The sequence below is a fragment of the Pongo abelii genome, chromosome 18 (genome assembly GCF_028885655.2).
Source record: "Pongo abelii isolate AG06213 chromosome 18, NHGRI_mPonAbe1-v2.0_pri, whole genome shotgun sequence".
Classification (NCBI taxonomy): Eukaryota; Metazoa; Chordata; class Mammalia; order Primates; family Hominidae; genus Pongo; species Pongo abelii.
In genome coordinates, this window is record NC_072003.2 from 6,877,972 (window position 1) to 6,899,652 (window position 21,681).

General features: G+C 45.3%; 1 protein-coding gene across 17 annotated transcripts in view; it reads left to right on the forward strand.

Moving 5' to 3' along the window:
• The window catches only part of RBFOX1 (RNA binding fox-1 homolog 1), a 2,503,848-nt gene that overhangs the window by 358,135 nt on the left and 2,124,032 nt on the right, over window positions 1-21,681 (forward strand). For 15 of the 17 annotated variants that reach the window (XM_054533103.2, XM_054533097.1, XM_054533099.1 and 12 more), the window contains one exon: window positions 9,585-9,644. The exons of the other annotated variants lie outside the window; for them this stretch is intronic. In XM_054533103.2, the coding sequence (XP_054389078.2) occupies window positions 9,585-9,644 (60 nt within the window). The remainder of the gene's footprint in view (window positions 1-9,584; window positions 9,645-21,681) is intronic. 17 annotated transcript variants of the gene reach the window in all.

Below are 21,681 nucleotides of genomic sequence, written 5' to 3' on the forward strand. Positions count from 1 at the left end.
TGTTCCTTTGCATGGTTTGTACAAGGAAGTGTGATATGTGCTGGGATCAATTGCCTGAGGCTCAGGGGTCCCAGCGTTCAACTTAGATGTGCTGCTTTTAAGTTGGCCAACCTTGGGCAAGTCACTTGCCCTCTCTGAATCCAATTTACTCACTCAAAAATGAGGATGAGCGTTCTCTTTCTAAAAACACATAACATTATTATGTCCATCTTCCAGAGGAAGAAACTCAGGATAGAAGGTAAGTATCTTGTCCAAGGCCATATAGCTCATTAATAGATCAAAGGTGATTTGGGCTCCAGAGCCTGTTTAACCCTCACACTATCCTACATGTTGATGAAGGATCACTACATGAAAGTGGCTAGTTCTAGGCCAGTTCTCCAGGATGTGTAACCTTTGGCAAAGTCCATAATGGACTGGGTTGAGGGATTCTGTAAGGTTACCTACCCCTCATTTTAAGTAATTTAACAAGTGTAGAGTCTGACGCTCAGAGAGGTGAAGTCACTTGCCCAGAACTCACACAGCCATCCAGCCAGACTCCTGGCTTGACCCCAACTCTACGTGACCCCCAGTGCAGCTCTCCTTCCACTCCACTGCCTTGGCCTGCAGAGGGTTGCTTTGCTGGATCCCGTTAATCTTGTCCATCCCAAACTGACACCTGGGGCCACTGGGCCATGGTACCAGGGTCTCCCCTGTCACTGCCTTGACTGACGTGAGACTGGGTTTTCCATTCCTGCCTCTTGATGCCTTAGACAACAGCCTAGCATTTCAGAGGAGTCTTCGTTTTACAAAAAAAAGGGCAGCAGGTGTTATTTGGGCTAAATTGACCTTGAAATTGATTTCTTTATTTTATGACTTACTGAGAGGAGATTAACACTTTTTTTTTTCCTGAAGTCTGAAACAATTTACATGGTAATAGAAGGCATAGTCAGTCAAATAAATTGCTGGAAGTGGTAGTGTTCCAAAGAGGGGAAAAAAAAATGGAGCTCACTTGCATTGATTTCTTTGCCCTGGGGAGAAGCAGAGATTTTAACATCTGGGAATAGGGAGGTAAATTTTATCTCTCATTTTAAAAGCAGAGGACTGAAGAACTTAATGTGACATTTACACAGAATTTTCTCAGTTGGGGGAAATGAGGGCAGCCTGAATTCCTTGCTGAAGGTTAACTGGCATTTCCTATGAAGGGCTGGGGGTGGTTTGATTCAGGATGGGCAGGGGAAGCCTCGGTGTCATTATGATGAGCTTGGAAGTTGGCTGCATGCTCTTGGCTGTCTTGCTGTGATTCGGGGCGTGGTGGAGGAATGGGGTGGTGGTAGCGGACTGTCTAAGATTCGAATTCACACCCAGATGGGGCACTGAGGAACCATATGGGTGGAGGCCATGCTTCCAGCTTTCTGGACATTGCCTTGTGGTCACCCTACCCCAGGATGGGGTTTAATGTTCACAAATGCTTCAGCTCACAGGAGTCAATGGGATTTGCCAGTTTGCCGGGAGCATTGGGTTGAAATCTGAGAGTGCATCTACCTCAGTGGTAAAATGCAGTGATTGATTAGTACTGCCTACCCTGGGAACAGGAGGGGGACTGGTGGCTTGCATGCTGTTTATATTTCCTGGTGAAATCCATTAAGGAATTACCCCAATGCCAGCATTTCTGCATTCAGACCACACTGAAAGGACTCCTGTCGTCCAAAGCGACCCCAAATTCATTTACCATGTGATGCCAGCTAAACATTTTTTTTTTTTTTTTTTTTCAGAAAATGGCAAGAAATGAAGCCTTACCCAAAGGGTTCTTGCCAATGTTGTCATGTGTTTTTCCCTTAAATTATTTTCTTTTAAAACTCAAATAAAATGTTTCAGGTAGCATAAAAAATATTTTCCTCAATAATACATGCCCCGTGTACAAAATTCAAGGGTCAGAAAAATAAAATGAGTTTTCCTCCTACCACATCCTTTTCCTTCTCTGAAATGAGCCTTTTTTTTTCTTTTTTTTTCTTTTTTTTTTTTTTTTGAGATGGAGTTTCTCTTTTGTTACCCACGCTGGAGTGCAATGGCACGATTTCAGCTCACTGCAACATCTGCCTCCTGGGTTCAAGTGATTCTCCTGCCTCGGCCTCCCTAGTAGCTGGGACTACAGGCACCCACCACTGTGCTCGGTTAATTTTGTGTTTTTAGTAGAGATGGGGTTTCACCATGTTGCCCAGGTTGGTCTCGTAGTCCTGACCTCAGGTGATCTGCCTGCCTCAGCCTCCCAAAGTGCTGGGATTACAGGCGTGAGTCACCACGTCTGGCCCAAAATTAGCCTTTTAAAAAATATCGGTTTCTTCTCTGTCTTCTGAAGATTTCAATGCATATACTAGAAATGCCTATATTCTTAAAACAATGAACAGATGTGGAGTACTATACATATCACTGTGCATTTTACTGTTTTCTCCCTGTCATTCCATGTAAAGCTACCTCATTATCTTAACTGACAGTGTCTGGATTCAATATAACTTATTTACTTGGCATCTGAATAATGGAATTTATGTTGTTCCCAGTATTTTGTAATTACAAAAAGGGCTTCCGTGAATATCCTTGGCACAAGTCATGTTATACTCATGCGGACGTTTAAACAGCAGACACTCGACAAATGGAATCCCTAGTCCGAATATTATCAACTTTTAAAATGTTGACCAATGTATAATTTCACTATGTATAAAGAATACTTGTTGCCCTAGAGTCTTATAATTTCCATGCTTTATTCAAATTTCTTCTTTGTCAGTCTCAGTAAAAAATAATATATTGCCTTATTTGCATTTCTTTTATTATGGTTGAAGTTTTAATTATAAGGATTATGAGGATTTCTTAATGTGCATAAGAGGTATTTGCATGACAATCTTGTGAAATCATCTGTACATTTCCTTTGCTTGTTTTTTTCTATGGACTTCCTTTGGTGTTTTCCTTATTGATTGGGGGGAAGCTCTTTATAAATGATGTTACCTCTTTGTTCAGGGGGTTTTAATTTTCTCAGATTGCCCTTTGTCTTCTACTTTGTTTATGATATGATTTTCATGCATACAATTTTATATACGCAGAATTTTAAATCTTTTGTTTTAAGGCTTTTGGTTTGGGGGTCATAATTAGAAGGATCTTCACTACCACTCTGAGATTATAAAAATCTTTTTTTTTTTTGAAATGGAGTCTTACTTCATTGTCCAAGCTGGAGTGCAATGGCATGATCTCGGCTCACTGCAACCTCTGCCTCCTGGATTCAAGCGATTCTACTGCCTCAGCCTCCCCAGTAGGTGGGATTACAGACTCCGACCACCATGCCTGGCTAATTTTTGTATTTTAGTAGAGATGCGGTTTCACCATGTTGGCTAGGCTATAAAAATCTATTTGATTATGTTATGTCCTCTGTTTGGACCATGCATTAAGGAGTTATTTTGATGTTTTGCCTCCAAGAAGGAAGTCTCTGAGATGTGGTGGAAATGTGTGTGGTCTGTGTTCATCCAACAGCCATGATCTGGCCTCATAGGCTCCTCAGCCTGCTTTCTTTCTCTTGGCTTCCAGAATTCCCAAGGTAATATGTCACAGCCCTGGGGTCAGAAAACTTTAGGGTTCAGTGGTCCCTGGCGGCCTGGTAGACTTTAGAGCTGTCAGAGGTGCGGGGGACAGAGCAACCCCATCTTGAATAGGAGCTGGATAAAATGAGACTGAGACCTACTGAGCTGTGTTCCCAGATGGTTAAGGCATTCTAAGTCACAGTGTGAGATAGGAAGTCAGCACCAAATACAGGTCATAAAGACCTTGCTGATAAAACAATAGCAAAGACCTGGAACCAACCCATATGTCCATCAATGATAGACTGGATAAAGAAAATGTGGCACATATACACCATGGGATACTGTGCAGCCATAAAAAAGCATGAGTTCATGTCCTTTGCAGGGACATAGATGAAGCTAGAAACCATCATTCTCAGCAAACTAACACAGGAACAGAAAACCAAACATTGTATGTTCTCACTCATAAGTGGGAGTTGAACAATGAGAACACATGGACACGGGGAGAGGAACATCACGTACCGGGGCCTGTCAGAGGGTCGGGGGCTAGGGGAGGGATAGCATTAGGAGAAATACCTAATGTAGATGATGGGTTCATGGGTGCAGCAAACCACCATGGCACATGTATACCTATGTAACAAACTTGCACTTTCTGCACATCTATCCCAAAACTTAAAGTATAATTAAAAAAAAAAAAAAACACCTTTCTGATAAAACAGTTTGCAGTGGAGAAGTCGGCCAAAACCCACCAAAACCAAGATGGCAATGAGACTGACCTCTGGTCGTCCTCACTGCTACACTCCCACCAGCGCCATGACAGATTACAAATGCCATGGCAGTGTCAGGAAGTTACCGTATATGGTCTGAAAATAAGAGGCGTGAATAATCCATCCCTCGTTTAACATATCATCAAGAAATAACCATAAAAATGGGCAACCAGCAGCCCTGGGGACTGCTCTATGGAGTGGCCATTCTTTTATTTCTTTACTTTCCTAATAAACTTGCTTTTGCTTTGCACTGTGGCGTCACTCTGAATTCTTTCTTTTGTGAGATCCAAGAACCGTCTCTTGGGGTCTGGATCGGGACCCCTTTCCTGTAACAGAGCTACTGACCCCATTTGTCTTACACAACCTTGGTCCTTGAAGGTTTCCCTGCTTCATCCGTAGGAACCTGTGATGCACCAACCCCATCCTGCCCCCATACCTTCTGCCCATTGTTCACGAGGCTTTGGTCAGCCATGGCCTTGGCTTGGAGCTTTGCACAATGTTGGTCCACGTAGGTTTTACTGGTGCCATTATTGGGAACTCATCATGCACCCAGAACCACAACCCTGACCCCACACCCTCTGTCCATTGCTCAGGAAGCTTTGATTGGCCATCGTCTTGGCCTTCTGTTAACCTGTAGGATGGAGTGTTTATTTTTTTCCACCTCCTACGTCTTTATTCTATGTGACTATAGATACAAAGACTGATACATCTGGATGTGCCTATTCATAGGTAGGCACATAAACGCTCACAAGATTACGTGAATATGTCTGTGAGCCCTGAAAATCTGAGACACAGGTCTCAGTTAATTTAGAAAGTTTATTTTTCCAAGGTTGAGGACACAGTCCTGTGACACAGCCTCAGGAGGTCCTGACGACATCGGCCCAAGGTCAGAGCACAGTTTGATTTTATACATTTTAGGGAGACATGAGACATCAATATATATGCAAGGAGAACATTGGTTTCATCTGGAAAGGTGGGAGAACTTGAAGCAAAGACAGGAAGACAGGGAGACACTGGGAGAGGAGGCTTCCAGGTCAGAGGTACATAAGAGACAAATGGTTTCATTCTTTTGAGTTTCTGATTAGTCTCTCCAAAGGAGACAATCAGATAGATATGCATTTATCTCAGTGAGCAGAGGGGTGACTTTGAATGCATTGGGAGGCAAGTTGGCCCTAAACAGTTCCCAGCTTGACTTTTCCCTTTAGCTTAGTGATTCGGGGGCCCCCAAGATTTATTTTCCTTTTACATGTCTATGTAAGTATTTATATACACAAAAAAGTGTGGCTGAATGTGGTGGCTCATGTCTGTAATCCCAGCACTTTGGGAGGTTGAGGCAGGTGGATCACTTGAGGTCAGGAGTTGGAGACCAGCCTGGTCAACATGGTAAAACCCCGTCTGTACTAAAAATACAAAAAAAAAAAAAAATTAGCCAGGTGTGGTGGTGGGCACCTCTAATCCCAGCTGCTCAGGAGGCTGAAGCAGGAGAATTGTTTGAACCTGGGAGGTGGAGGTTGCGGTGAGCCGAGATCGTGCCACTGCACTACAGCCTGGGTGTCAGAGCAAGACTCCATCTCAAAAACCACAAAAAAACCATTTCCAATCGGGAAGAGACTCTTTAAAGGCGGTTGTTATGCAAAGAATATCACCTTCTAATGTCACCTCTGGGAGCTGACAGCAGCCCATGAAAAATCTGTATTGGATGATGTTTGATGGCCCATCCGGGATCTCTGCCTGTGTCATTGTCTTAACTGGCTAAATCCTTGCTGCTAGGGATTCATGTCCCAGCTTTTGAAAGCTATAAACTGAGGCACAAGAGGGCATACATTTCCAGGGAAGACTACTAGACTTCTAACAAGTGGATGGAAAATGAGGGAGCAGAACTTGGGGGGAAGAGAAGAGCGGCAGACAGCGACCAGAGTGACAGCTGGTTCGGGACCCTGGTTTGGGATCTAAAAAGAGTTGCAGATCACATCTTCTCTGCAGAATTTTCATCTGAATGGATCAGGCCAGCTCAAATGATATGGAGGCTTATTGTAAGAATTCAGGGAAAAGACCTGGGCTTTCTGAAAACCGTAGCAGTGTCAGACAGCCACTACGTCCCTTGCTGCCTCTCTTGGCTCTGTTTCCCCAACTCAGTCAGACTTAGAATGTTAATATGTGCTTGTCTCTGTTTTCAAGTTGAGGGAAATAGGGGCACATGGGATTGGGCATAGAGCTTGCTGCTTTGTTCAGATAACACAGGACTGTGTTAAGAAGGAGGGTGCTAATCTAGGGTTAGGGTGCATGTCCAGTTCCAGGGTATGGAGAGGTGTAAAAGTGGCAGGAAGGGCAGAAAAAGTCTCTTGAGAAGAGCAGATTGAGTTGGTACCATCTTCTGTCTCCTAGGAGTGAAGGCTTCCTGTGCTCCTGATGAAAATGACATGGAAGTGCAGCACAATGAGAGATAGTCAGCTAAAGAGGACACCAGGCCTCTGGGACCTCAGGCTGAGGGATGTGGAGAGGGAAAGCCCCTAGCTAGGGGAAAGGGGCTGGGAAGTGAGGAAGGGGCAAAGAGGAAGAAGGCTCTGCAGGGGCAGCTGGATAGGAATTTCATCTGGTAGCTAGGTTTCCAAGTAAGATCGTACTCGAGTGTGTGTCCTAAGTTGTCTCTTTCCAGGCTCTGGGATGCTGGTTGCCTGGATCCTCTATTCTCTCTTCTTGCAATCAGCTTCCCCTGGAAGACTCTTAATTTTGACTCAAACCTAATTTTTACCTTCCTAAGGCTGGTGGTTGCTATGAAGCCAATACCGGCTTCACATGCAAGGTCTTGGACTTACGAAGTCCAACACAATGCAATGACCATTTCCGTGGGTCTCTGTTCCTGAGAAAGACAGATTGATTCATGCTGTCTGGGGCAGGTGTGTGTTCCTAGACTGGATAGAATTGGGCAAGGTGCTGGGTCACCTGTGAGTCTTGGAGGGAGGCCCCTCTCAAAGAAAGGACCAGACTGTAGATAGGGGATCCCAGGGCATCTAGTAACACTTGGGTCTTGTCACTGGGTTGAAATCTGCTATTGGGCTTAACTCGTTGATCAAGTGCAGTTTTTTCTTGATCCATCTATAAAGTGGGACTGAAAAGAAAGTGACAAAAGCCAGACATTCTCAGACCAATGGACATTCTCTCAAAGGAGAATTGGCGTATCTAGCAGCAAAATCACTGCATCAACCTCCTCCCCCTTCTCTCCCCATTCAGGCTACTACTTTAGACAGTCACTGGAAGCAGGGGACACAATTTGTGTTTAAGTTTATTTGTTCACTTCGGTAAACTGGAGGGTGGATGTGGCATGAGGTCCATTCTCTGTGTCGAGGAGGGAGGGGAACAAACACATTTTTGATTTCTTGGTCACCAGATTTTTCCATAACCAATTAGAAAACTGCAAAAAGAGAAACAATAAAATATGTGTCTTCTCATTATAAGTTCAGAAATGTTGTACAGAAACAGAAATCCCAGAACTCTGTGGGTGGGTCTGAGTAATTCTTGTGGCTGGTACAGGAAAGAGTAGGTAGCTTCTGTCCCCCTTTGTTTCTCTCTCTTTTGATATCTGTCTCTGTCTATATCTGTATCTCTCTCTCTCTTTATACACCTCTCCTTCTCCTCCGTCCTCTCTCCCGCTTTCTCTGCACCTCTCCGTCCTTCCCTCTTTCTCTCCCACCCTCTCTTTTGAGACAGGGTCTTGCTTGAGACACACATGGCCCTCTCTCTGCCCAGGAAGTTTAAGGGGTGACCCCAGGCCAAAGCCTGCTGACTTTTTTTTTTTTGAGTTGGAGTTTTGATCTCATCACTCAGGCTGGAGTGCAATGGTGGCGGTCTTGGCTCACTGCAACCTGTGCTTCCCAGGTTCAAGCGATTCTCCTCCCTCAGCCTCCCAAGTAGCTAGGATTACAGGCGCCCGCCACCACTGCCTGGCTAATTTTGTACTTTTAGTAGAGACGGTGTTTCACCATGTTGGCCAGACTGGTCTGGAGCTCCTGACCTCAGGTGATCTGCCCGCCTCGGCCTTGCTGACTTTTGATTAATGACAATGTAGAACTTTAGGCATTGCTGACACTTTTGAGGCAGGAGCAGTTCCCTAGAGTTGATGGTGGCCAGCTTTAACATGCTCCTGTGCTGTACCTCGTGGAAAGGTGGACGAAAGCCTTGGGAATACCAGGATGGTGATTCACATCCCGGTGTTTGCAGTAGGCATGCTCAGTTCAAGCTGAGGCTCCACTGCAGTCCTGCTGAGTGCTGTGTTACCTTGGACAAGTCCCTCAGCCTCTCTTTTGCTTCTTCACCTGTAAGAAGGGCCTGAGGTTAAGACCTACTTCTTAATACCCTAGTAAGGATTCAGGGTGAAAATGCACAAGAAATACACAGTGGCTGGGTGTGGTGGGTCAGGCCTGTAATCTTAGTACTTTGGGAGGCCAAGGCAGGTGGATCACCTGAGGTCAGGAGTTCGAGACCAGACTGGCCAACATGGTGATTCCCTGTATCTACTAAAAATACAAAAACTTATCCAGGTATGGTGGCAGGCGCCTATAGTCCCAGCAACTTGGGAGGTTGAGTGACAGAGGGAGACTCTGTCTCAAAAAAAAAAAAAAAAAAAATTAGCGCATAGCATTGCAGATGCTCCCTAGATGCAAACTGTTGCTGGAGTGGAAGGTGGAAGGTTAGGGACCCCAGCATCCTTGGTTTGGGACGAGGAGCCCACACTGAGAAACATCCGGACCAGCACTGCCTCAGGAGTGTCAGGGGAGTCAAAGATGCAATTTAGCGTTTGCTGGTAGCCACATTAAAAAGTAAAAAGAAACGGATGAAATTAATTGTAATAATAAATTTCCTTTGAGATAGTCTTAATATATTGACATTTTTAAACATAGCAATATATTTTATTTTTATATATTATTAAATGTCATTCTAACATGTAATCGATATAAAAATATTAGTGAAATATTAATATTAATGAGGTATTTTATATTCATTTTCTTCATCATGTCCTGAAAACTCAGTGAGTATTTTATGTATACAGCCCATTTCAATGAGACTAGCCACGGGGCTCTGTAGCCATATCGGGCTAGTGGCCATTGCACAGGGCAATGCAGGTCTCAACTCCTGCAGGGGACGGGTGGAGAGACAGAGGGTACTGTGGCTAAACGTGGTGAGACGTTCTGGGTCGTGCTAAACTGGGTTATTCCAGGTTAGAATTTTTTCCTCAACCCAGCTTCCCCAACCTTTTTTTCTATTTGTTTGCTTTTGCCAGGACTACAAGTCTGAAAATTCAACTCTCCTCCCCGGTGCCAAGAACAGTCTGCAAGACTCCGTAAGTAGAAGCATTTTGCTGAACAGATTAGGTTTTGAAACTACTTTTGCATCCTTTTCAGCCTCTTTGGTCTCGGTCATCAATCACCGGGAATGGTTTTTACCTGAAACTGATCTTGCTGGAGAAATAACTGGGTTTGAGGGGAATAAATTTTCCCGAGCACTTGCACAATTTCTATTAGGAAACACCTGGGTGGTATTCCCAGCCTCTGGTACATGGTGTGAGAGCTGTATTCTGTCCTCTAAAAAAGACCAGGTCCACTTGGCAGACAGATCTGGGGCGCAGTGGTTGGTGACAAGGCTGCAGATTGGTCCCTCTGACCCCTGGTGTGATGGCCCCAGGTTGTGGGAGCATGTGAAAGAAGTCGAATGTCATTGGGTTGTCTTCCTGGTAAGGACAGGAATGCTTACTAAGTGCCCTAGTAAGGACACTTACTAGGCCTGCATCGTGGCATTGGGCTCGGAGTCACTGGGGTACATAACGTGGGATGATGGCAGTGAATTCCCGTGCATCCCTCATCTGTAACCGATGGATACAGAGGCCAGGAAGTTCCCTGCACAGATACTTCTGAAATCACTCATGTACCGTCTCTCGGCAATGCAATCATGGTGTGGTGCATTCCCCAAGTGTGACCTGTTTGTGTGTTGTTGGTGACCGTGAGATGGCACCTTCCAGTGGCACATAGACTGTTGCTGTTTGGTATTCATCATTGTGTATTTCGTTTTATGATGATCTTCTCTTTATAGCCATCACTACTAGCTTTCCGTTAATGGCAGTGGTATGAAATTTCCTTCAAAAAAAGTTTAACATAAAGTGAGTTGACTCAAAGACAAAAAATGGTATGGAAATTACAGGATGGAAATCGTAATGTAGGTATGGTGAGACATTGTGATAGTGGTAAGTGAAAGGCTGAGAGTAAATTCTTTTATTAAAAGATGTTCATGGCTAGGCCCAGTGGATCACACCTATAATCCCAGCCCTTTGGGAGGCCAAGGTAAGAGGATTGCTTGAGCTCAGGAGTTGGAGACCAGCCTGGGCAACATCTCTACAAAAAATAAACAAATTAGGCGGGGTGCAGTGGCTCACACCTGTAATCCCAGCACTTTGGGAGGCTGAGGCAGGCTGATCAAGAGGTCAGGAGATCGAGGCCATCCTGGATAACATGGTGAAACCCTGTCTCTACTAAAAAAAAAAAAAAAAAAATAGCCAGGCATGGTTGGCGGGTGCCTGGAGTCCCAGCTACTCAGGAGGCTGAGGCAGGAGAATGGCATGAACCTGGGAGGTGGAGCTTGCAGTGAGCCAAGATCGTGCCACTGCACTCCAGCCTGGATGAGAGCGAGACTCCGTCTCAAAAAAATAAAAAAAAATAAAAATAAAAATAAAACAAATTACCTGAGCGTGAGCTATACTGACCCTTGGTGCAAACTGGAATCTCTAAGGTCCCACTGCTTGGTGCTTGTCTATTCCCCCAAAATGACTTTCCAGGCTGGATTTTTATAATAAACTTCATTAATGGGTCATCTGAAAGTAGTGTTTTCCTGCGATGCCAAGAAGAAGAGGAAGAAGAGGAAAAGGATGATGAAAAATGACAACCACACACCCAACTTTCTTATCACACTTTTCAGCTGACCAAATGTTCATTCTCTGTTCTTTTAACATCCTCTCAATGACTCCGTAAGGTGAGTGCTGTTTCTATCCTCATTTTGTGGCTTAGGAAACCAAAACTCAAATTGCCCATGGTCACACAGTCTGGACTTACCCTCTGACCCAACCGCATCAGTGGAGTACCAGGAGTCTTGCAGCTTCACATCAAGTCTGTGAAATATTCTTCCCATTTTGGATAGATGGAAAAATGATGTATGAAGCAGGAAAGTATTGTATTGGCTGTCTCTTGCCTGTGACAATTACAATGAACTTAGTGACTTTAAACGGCAGACTTTCATTATCTCACAATTTCTGTGGGTCAGGAATCTGGGAGTGGTTTGCTTGGTGGTCTGGCTCAGGGTCCCATGTGAGCTAGGGCTGCTGTCTTCTGAAGGCTGGAGTGGGGCTAGAGGGTCTGCACCCAAGGTGGTTCACCTAACAGCTATTGTCAGGAGGGCACAGAGCTGCTTGAGTGTCCTCAGGACATGGTGGATGGTGTCTCCCAGGGTGAGAGATCTGAGAGATTAAGAGCAAAGTAGAAGCCACATGGGAGGATGGGAGTGAATTCCTGTGTATCCCTTAGATGACGTAGCCTCAGATGTCCTATGCCATCGCTTCTGCTGTATTCGATCAGTCATACAACCAAATCCTCAGAAGATTGTGGGAGCATACCATACAAGGGCATGAGTACCTGGAGGAGGGATCATGGGGCTATCTTGGAGGTTGGCCACCACACTCTTCATAATCTTGAAATAACTATGTCTTGCAGTTCCACCCAGGATGCTTGTAATGTCACACTGAGTCTATGGAAAGAAAAGAAAGATACTAAACCCATTTTGCAGTTGGGGAAATGAGGCGTGGAGCAGGAAAGTGACTTACTAAAGAGACTTGATGTTGGTGGTGCAGACACTTTTGAAGGGAAAGTAGTTGAAAAAGCTAATTGCCCACAACAGGATCAAAGGTGTCTGAGATGGCTCCATTTCCCCAGTGCTTAGAATAGTGCCTCTGCCTGCTAGATTTTCAGCTTTCTTGGGTTGGGTCAGGTATTTCCTGGCCCCCAACCTCACTCATGGAGGCTGATGTGTTCTCTCTAGTGGAAGGGATGATGGTATCCTGCTGGTTTCTCCTCTGGAGGCTGTAGAGTCTTCTAGGTTTGCAGAGATTCATGCTGTGAGGATCCAGTTGCCTTAACCTGCTCCTGCATCTCCAGCCTCTGACTGTAGCAGGGCTGCTGGGCTGGGTCCTTCTGGCTGGACTCTCACAGGTCAGCCTCCTGTCTTGCCTTGGAATGTGTCATGGGTAGAAGCAGTCATTTTCACGACCTCTACTGGAGGCAACATATGTTGGCCTGACCATCTCTGGATGGCAGATTGCCTCACATTCACATGTGTCAAAATGTAAAATGTGTTCCATCTTTGATCTAGCAATTACACTTCTGGGAATTTGCACCTTGGAGATGATTGTACAAGTGTGAGAAATTAAGGAAATGATTGTAGTAGCACAAATAATTTTTAAAAATATGTGCCCTCAATATCCCTCAATAAGGGATAGTTTAAGTCAATTGTGTGTATCCATAAAGTCCAATTCCAAGCTGCTTCTAGGATTTCGTGGTGAGGATTTATGTTTATTGACTTGGAAAGATGCACATGACTTATTGTTGAGTGAGAAATACAGCCTGTATTATATGATTCCAATTATGTGCAAACTATATTCATAGATCTCCCTTTCTCTGAGTGCAGAGAGATGTCAGAAAGGCAGATGGAAAGTTCAACTAAATTACTGGTTTTTGCATTTTCCTTTAGACTCTTATTTTTTTTCTATAGTGAGCAGTTATTTTCTTTGACAGTGGTAGTAATAATATAATATTAGTAATAATGTAATTGTAATAAATGTAATATAGTAAGAAGCAGTAGTAGTAATAGTAGTAATAATGCAGTAGTAATAATAATACTAATACTAGTAATAGTAATAACTATTTATGAAATTAAGCAGTGTGTTCTGGACTGTTAAGAAGGTTTTCCAGGAGAGCTGACGGCATATTCGTTCAAGCTTCATTCTCAGTTGTCATGGAAATGCTGTGATGTTCCTCTAGAAGAGTGAAAATGGGGTTTACAAGACTAAATGGTGGCCTCTAGATAGACTCTTTGGTCCTTGCCTGCTCCGGAAGGCAGAATGCTCCAGGTCATGGCATCTCACCGCCCTTCCTACTCACTGCCGTGTGGCACCAGTCAGCTCTACTTTTTCTGACCTCCACCTGTCTGCTTTGGCATTGTGTCCCAGAAAGGGCTTTCTCTGGATGCAGAAAGTATATTTTGCCAGCATTCGGAATAAAATAATCATAACAGCTAGCATCTTTGGGAACTAGGAAGTACCTGGCATTGCACCCACCATTTCACAGGCATTGTATCTTTCTCTCCCCAGAGTAGTCCAAGGAGGGAAGACCTATTCAAACTATTTGTTTACAAGTGGGGAAACTGAGGCTCAGAAGGGCGTGGCTTGCACAGTCTCATAGCTAATGGGGAAGCAGTCTGAAATTCAGACCCAGATTGGGCTGTTTCCCATGATGCATTGAGCTGAGAGCAAGGCCAGCAGGTTCTGTTTGGTGATGCAGGGAGCATTTCTGGGAACCTATGTCTTAGATGCAAAGTTAATTCCACAGTCATCAGGTAACATAAAAATTACACCTGGTCAATTACTTGCGCAAGTCCTGTTGGAGACCAATCTTTCTGCCCCTCGATACATCAAATACAGCCACACTTTCCTTGATTATTAGAAAAAATGAGGGTCTTCGCTTAGATGCCAGATGAAGTGATTGTGTTGAGGTGGCATGCTGGATGAATGAAACATACTTGTCTTTAAACATTGCAGTCATCTGGGATCATGTGGCCACATGATGGAGAGGCAGTTGGGAATGAGACTGAGTGAGAAACCTGCAGGTACGTGTTTCCTTTTGGGTTCACTCTGGAGCAAATGCATCCTGAACTCGTGGAAGTGATGCTGTCCAGTGTAAGAACCGTACTATTATTTTTTCTCTCTTTCTTGATATAGTAGAAACTATACCCTCCTATACCCAAGGCAGACATTACTAATCAATGGTGCCATTCTCCCCTCCTATACCCAAGGCAGACATTAGTAATCAATGGTGCCATTCCCCCCTTCTATACTCAAGGCAGACATTACTAATCAATGGTGTCATTCTCCCCCTTCTGTACCCAAGGCAGCAAGCATAGTGCAGTTAAGTGGAAGAACTCAAATTTTTACTTTGTTCTGCCTCATTCCAGAGCCAGATTTCATAACCCCTGTATTTTTCTGTAATAAGAATACAAAAAATTCATTTTTTATGCCTGCTTAAGAGACTATAAGAGACTAAGTGGCTTCAAACAACACCTGTCTACCATCTTACAGCTTCAATTGGTCATAGGTCTGGACACAGCTGAACTGGGTTCTCTGCTTAGGTTCTCACAAAGCTGCAGGCAAGGGAGTTGGCAGGAGCTGGGGGTTTTATCTGGAGCTTAGGGTCCCTTTGCAAGCTCACTGGTTGTTGGAATAATTCAATTTCTTGTGGCTGTAGGATGCAGGCCCTCAGACCCTAGAGGCCGCCTGCAGTTCCCTGCCACATGACCCTCTCCACAGGCAGTTTACAATGTGACAGTGTGCTTTTCCCGGGAGTGTCTCTCTAGTGCATGTTAGCAACATGGAGTCTTGTATACGTATGTCCTGACATAATCATGGCATGCCCATCATCTTTTCTATTGGTTAGAAGTAAGTCATGGGTCCTGCCTACATGCTACTGATCATGGAACCTCACTGAGGTCTGTCCATGCAGATACGGTCCCGAGATGAGTCTGGATTTCTCCTCTTCTTGGGGCCAAGTGTGCTGCTGTTTCTCTCCAGCATTTTCCCTTTTTCTTGCAGAAAAGGGGCTCCTGGGCCCCCCAGGAACCAGACCACATCAGTGTTTGACCCTCCAGACTTCCTTATCCCCTAGTCATCTGGACGTCTTAACTTCCTGCCCATGTCACCTCTGTAGGATGTCCCTTGCTGCAGTCTCAGCAAATGAATATTTGATGGAATGCTGCCACCTTTTGGAATTTAGCAAAAGTGATCTGTGTTGTTCAGAGGGATGGAAGTGAAGCTCCTGTTCCCTTCTGTACAGCCTGCGCACACACACCCACTCACCCAGCCTTCATTTCCCCTGAGCATTGACTCAGGTTTGACGCCAGTCTCTTCATGAGGCAGATTTGCCTGTCCTTTCTGCTCTGGTTTCTAGTTGCTGTGACTGCTGACAGGATTGTTCCCTGTTTTACCCTCCAAGATGCAGCAGAATGTTGAAGAAAGAGATGGGGCACATTGGACTGGATTTCATCTCTGATTCCACCACCAGCTCTCCAAGGACTTTGGCTTCTGTGTCTGTGAAATGAGGGTTTCTCAGGCTCTTTCTGCTCTCACATCCCTGATCCCAGGTTATGGTGCCTGTAACCATGTATGGAGAATAGGTAACACCTCATTTATAGATGGCAGTCAGATGGGAGTGGAGGTTAGACCCAGTCCCAGGTCAAGGATGCCAAGGCTATATCTGTACTCAGTAGGGAAGAGTGGTGCCATTGATGAGTAATATCTCCCTCAGGTATAGGAGGGGAGAGTGGTGCCACTGATGATTAATGATTAATGTCTGCCTTTGGTATAGGAGGGCAGAGTGGTGCCATTGATTAGTAATGGCTGCCATGGGTCTGGGAGGGGAGAGTGGTGCCATTGATGAGTAATGTCTGCTTTGGGTCTAGGAGGGGAAAGTGGTGCCATTGATGAGTAAGTCTGCCTTGAGTCTAGGAGGGGAGAGTGTTGCCATTGATGAGTAATGTCTGCCTCAGATCTAGGAAGGGAGAGTAGTGCCATTTGTTTAATAATGTCTGCCTTGGGTATAGGAACGGAAAGTGGTACCATTGATTAGTAATGTCTTCCTTGGTATAGGAGAGAAGAGTGGTACTCTTGATTGGTAATGTCTGCCTTGAAAACAGGAGGGGAGAGTGCCAACACAGATGCCGTCCCAACTCCAGGTGTCTCATAGAGACTTGTAGCAGCCATCATGGAACCCATAAACTGGCCCACCTTTCCCGTTGCTTTTCTTTCTGTATATTCACAGGCATAGCTGTCCTCCCTCTTCCCTGGCATCCTTGGCATTTTACTGTCTTACTCTCAATCTGAAGTTAGCAGAGGTTGCCCGTGGCATGTCTCTACTTGACCCACTGTCTGATCAGCTCACTTGCTGAACCATGGCTTCTCCTTTCCAGCATATTTCAGCAGCTCTCTATGATGTGAGAGTAGAGAGAAAGGTCCTGTGATTTCATGCTTGGGATTGGGATACTATCTGGTGGCTTCTCCAACCTTATCTGCTACTGTCCTCCCACCCTGTCCTCCAGTGTCCGTGCCCCATGTTCCCTGGCTGCAGACCTTTGTTTAGGCTATCGTTTCTGTTCGAATTCTCCCCTCAAATCTGACTATCCGAATTCCTAACCATTCATCCAGAGTCATCAGAAAAGCCTTGTTCAGAGATTCTTCCTAAGTCACTCTGGTCGTGTTGCTCTTCAACCACAAAATGCCCTCCACCCTCATTCCTCCCTCCCTTCCTTCCTCACGTCCTCTCTCACTCACCTCCTCTCTCCCTCACTTCTCCTTCTCATCTCTTCCTCATTCCACCCCCAACTCCCTAAATTATATCACAGTCACTGCTAAGAGTTGGAAGATATGCATATCAATAAGACTCAAACCCTGCCCTCAAAGGGCTTGCAGTCTGTGAGGAGGACACAGGATGAATAAGAAGTAGCCCATAACTGAGGCACAATCTGATTGCTTTGTAGTGTAGGAAGAATATAAAGTTGAGTGGTGGTGCAAACAGGTAGGGAAGGCTTCACAGAGGAGGTGATACACAGAGTCTTGAAGGACAAGGGGGAGTCATAACACTGATTGCAGGAGATGGGGGGCTCCAGGTAGAAGGAACAGAATCAGCAGAAACATAGGCATGAACTTGGGTCTGTTATAGTCTGGAAGTGGGGATGTCAGGGGTTGGCGGGAGAAGCAGGCATGCCCCAGTGCTCCATAGTAGTTAAGAAATTGAGTTTTTGCTGTGATTAGTGTGTGGCCACTGAAAGGTTTTAAGCTGGTGATTGTCTGGATCTGATTTGCATTTTAGAAAGACCTCCCTGGGACCTGGCTTAGGAGGCTGGGAGGCTGCAGGAAGCCTTGGTCCCTCCTGGGTATTTTTCACTGTGTCTCCTTGCTGGAGTGGGCTGGGGAGCAGAGGGGTCACCAGCTCTACGCCCAGACTCCTGGGCACGCTCTGCTTCTCACTGCTAATGTGCCTTCTACAGCATCTGCTCGGCAGAAAACCAAGTGTGCGGACAAGATAACGGCATTAGGAGCAGGAGGACAAAGCTGATACTCGGGGCAGTGAGACATGGAGGCTTAAATTCTTTCCCTTCAAAATATCACCCGTGATGTTGGCCACGTGGTTCTGATTAAAGGAAGCTGGACTTGCTGGGATGAAATGCTAAGTGGCACTCTTGACCTCGGGCACAGCCAGCGCAGGGTCTGCTGTTCCGAGGAACATCCCTGCCATTTCTCTCTGCTGCTTTCTGCCAGATAAGAGGGGAAATCTATTTAGTGATTTCCCCTAATCTCTGAGGATGGCTGTGCCCCCTGGAGACACGGTGATGATACTGACAGGTTTCAATGTTGGCATTGAACTACAGATGGGGAGTGAAGGTCTTTTCTCCTTCCTGTCTCCTGATGGGGTGCCTAAAATACAGTGGGTGCTCAGTAAGGCTTGTTCTTGAAATGAATGAGTGAAAGTGTCAGCTCTGTTGATTTAAACTATGCCAGAAGGCTCCCTCATACTTCTCTCTGTCAACACTACTTGCCCCAATCTGAGGTCACTGCCTTTCTAATTCCACTGGGCTCATTTCTGAAATCTCTATAAATGGACCCCTGCAGTCCATATGTATCTGCCTTCTTTCCCTCAAAAGCATTCCTAGGAGAATCACCTATGCTATTGCATGCACCACTAGCTACTCTTTTTAATAGTTGGACAGTATTTCATTGTATGATTGGGCTATAATGTTTCCATTCTCCCATGGATGAACATTGGGGTTGTTTTTAGTTTGGGGCTATGTGCACTCTTGCACCTGTTGTTTGGTGGACGTAGGTACTCATTTATCTGGGGAATATACCTAGGAGTGTGTCTCTTTGGTCACAGAGTAGGCACATGTTTAATTTGAGTAGCTGCTGTCCAAAAGTTGCCCGAAGTGGTTGTTCCAGTGCTCATTCCTAGCAGCAATGACTATGAATCTCACTTGGACGCTCATTCTCTGAGTGCATACCTTGTGAATTTTCATAACACCCCGGGGACAAGTGTGGTTGTTATTACCCCCACTTCAGGGAGGGGCACTTTGAGTCTCAGCTGACTGGGTCAATGTCGCAAGGGTGTAGCACGGGAACCAAGGGCTCTGTTTCCATAACAGCAGCAGCCCTCTGAGCAACCATAGCATACCATGATTCTGGGAAGCTGTGGAGGTGTGGGGGTCCACACGTGGCCACATGATGGAGGGGCACTATGGCGAAGTGGTTCTGTGCATGGCTGGGAACCGGGCTGCAGCCTTGAATCCCAGCCCTGCCACCTATTTGTTGTGGAAGGCTGGGCCAGTGGCTTGACTTCTCTGTGCTGTTACTTTTCTCATCTGTAACACAGAATTGATAAATCAAGTTGTTATGAGGATTCAATGAGTTAATATAGGTAAAGCCTTAGGAGAGGGCACTAGAGAAGGTTTAATTATTATTATTGATTATTTCAGCTCTGTCCAATTTGAGTGCTAGAGTTGTCTTTTACAAGGCTGCAAGCCCTGTAATAGTTGTAGGGCTAACAGTTGTGAGATACACTGCTTAACTCTCCCTTCCATCCCCTATCCTCTGAAGGTAGCTGGCTTTCCTGATGAAATCCAGAATCTAATTTTGAGCCCAGATCATTGGTTTCACAAAGCCTGCTGGGGTGCAGTCTGAGTGGTCCCTTCTGAAATGTATCTCTGCTCTTTAGTGCCCCTAATAAGAAATGCAGTCTGTTTGCTCAAGGTTTTACCCTTTACAGAAATGGTCAGACTCCTTTCTTCCCCCCATATCCATTTCGCAAATCCATGCCAAATATTGATGTTTGATAACTACAAATATCACACATAGCTTTTAATCAAGAAAGACGGAAGGAAGATAAGGGGAGCAAATACATCTCTGTAAGGGAGTTCAATATTCTCAGTAATGATTTTGCTAAGAAATAAAATTACTGGAGGGAGGGGAGAGGGCTCTGTGCTGTGTACCCAAATGGGCCGAACCACCTGAAACTACCTGGGCCCTTCTTCTAAACTCCCATGGCTTGCATTTAAGTTATGTACTCATTACCCAAATCAGTAGATGCTATCTCATTTTACAGAAAGGAGAGCTGTATTTTAAATGTGAATTTCCAATATGCCATCAGTCTATCCCATTACCAGCAAAACCCATCCAGCCATCTTACATTCTCTGTTGCTTGTCTGAGACAGGTGTGAAATGTGAATGCCTGTCACCTTCCACTCTAGGGAAAAGTCAGCCTGCTGGGGGCAGAGGAGAGGTCAGCTTCCAGGCTTTTATCCAAGGAGGCTATTTCCTTCATGTGGAGACAAAGGGCAGGATCGTCCTGGAGTAGTGGCAGGTGTCAAGCATGTAGAGATGTCCACCATGTCAGCCAAGGTTGACCCAGGGTCACTCCAGGCCAGAGCCTGGCCAAACCAAATGGGACCCTGTGACCTGCATCCAAACCCTCATGTACAAGGCAGCCCCCAGTGTCCTGATGCATTTCAACTTGACTGTTTTTCATGGTCCTCATGCCATGTGTCCTTTACACATGCTGTTCCGCTGACCACAAATGCTTTTCCCTAAGACTTGTTAATATCATAATATTTTTTATCAGCCACCTACTTTGTGCCGAGCACTGTTCTAGGAGCTGCGGAGAGGGTAGGGTGGGGGTGGGGAACAGAGGACTGTGCGGAGACGGTGGGGGCGGGGTGGAGGACAAAACCGACATCAGCATAATTTGTACTCTCACTTTGTTTGAGTTTTTATTCAAATATTATCTTCTCTGCGACATTTTCCTTGATGGCTCTATTTAACTCTCTAAGCCCTGCTCAGCACCCTTCTTCTTTTCCTTGCTTTGATGCTCACACAACACTGAGTGCCACCCTCTGACATCCAGTGTATTTTACTTACTTGCTGGCTTGCTGTACCTCTTGCCACTAGGAGGGCAGGGGTTTTGTGAATTTCTAATATGCCAGCAGTCTGTCCTGTTACCATCAGTCTATCCTGTTACCATCAGCCTATCCTGTTACCAGTGTTTTGTTCACGCTTGTATCCCTAGCACCTATGCCTGTGCCTGCATGTAATAGACTCTCAGTCACTACTTGTTGAAAGACTAGTGAACAGCTGCTGCACACTCGCTATGTACTAGGCCCATGTTTTATTCACATAGCCTCATGTGATTGTCAGAGTGTCTTACGGGGTTCTGTTGTCCCCATTTAACAGAAGAGCAAGTTGATGCCTAGTGAAGCAAGTGACCTTCCCGAGGTCACACAGCTAGGAAAGGGAACAGGAACATGAGTATAGGCAGGATGGGGGTTTACCTAAAACTGCGGTCTGGGCAGGGGTATTAAAAACACCATAATGTACAAAGTTGAAAAATAAAAATTAGGCTGGGCACAGTGGCTTATGCTGTTAATCCCAGTGCTTTGGGAGGTTGAGGCAGGAGGTCGGTTGAGGCAGGAGGTCAGTTCAGGCCAGGAGTTTGAGATCAGCCTGGGAAACATAGGGATAAATTAGAAAATTAAAAGAAAAATTATTTTAAAATTAAAAATTTAATGGCATGGTAGCACATGTCTTTAGTCCCAGCCACTCCGGAGGCTGAGGTGGGAGAATCGCTTGAGCCCAGGAGATTGAGGCTGCAGTAAGCTATGATTGCAACACTGCACTCCAGCCTGGGTGACAGAGCAAGACCCTATCTCTAAACAAATAAAAATAAAAATAAATAAAAATCAGATCCCTCTAGTCCCTGGCTGGCTGAGTATTTTAACGCTCAAGTCTTGGACTGTGGTTCTCAGGCTAAAATCCAAACTCCTTGACACAGCTTACAGAGCATCCTATGATGTGGCCTCTGTGTCTCTCTCCAGCCTGGTCTGTTTCCATATCTCCCCAGCAGACTACTGGAGCATCATCTACATCCTTTGGTGTGGCGTGCTTTCTCACTGGTCCACATGTGCTCTGTTGGCAACATCTTCAACCCAAATCCACCCAGTCTCCCTGCCTCCCTTCCCCTGAAATCTTGGGT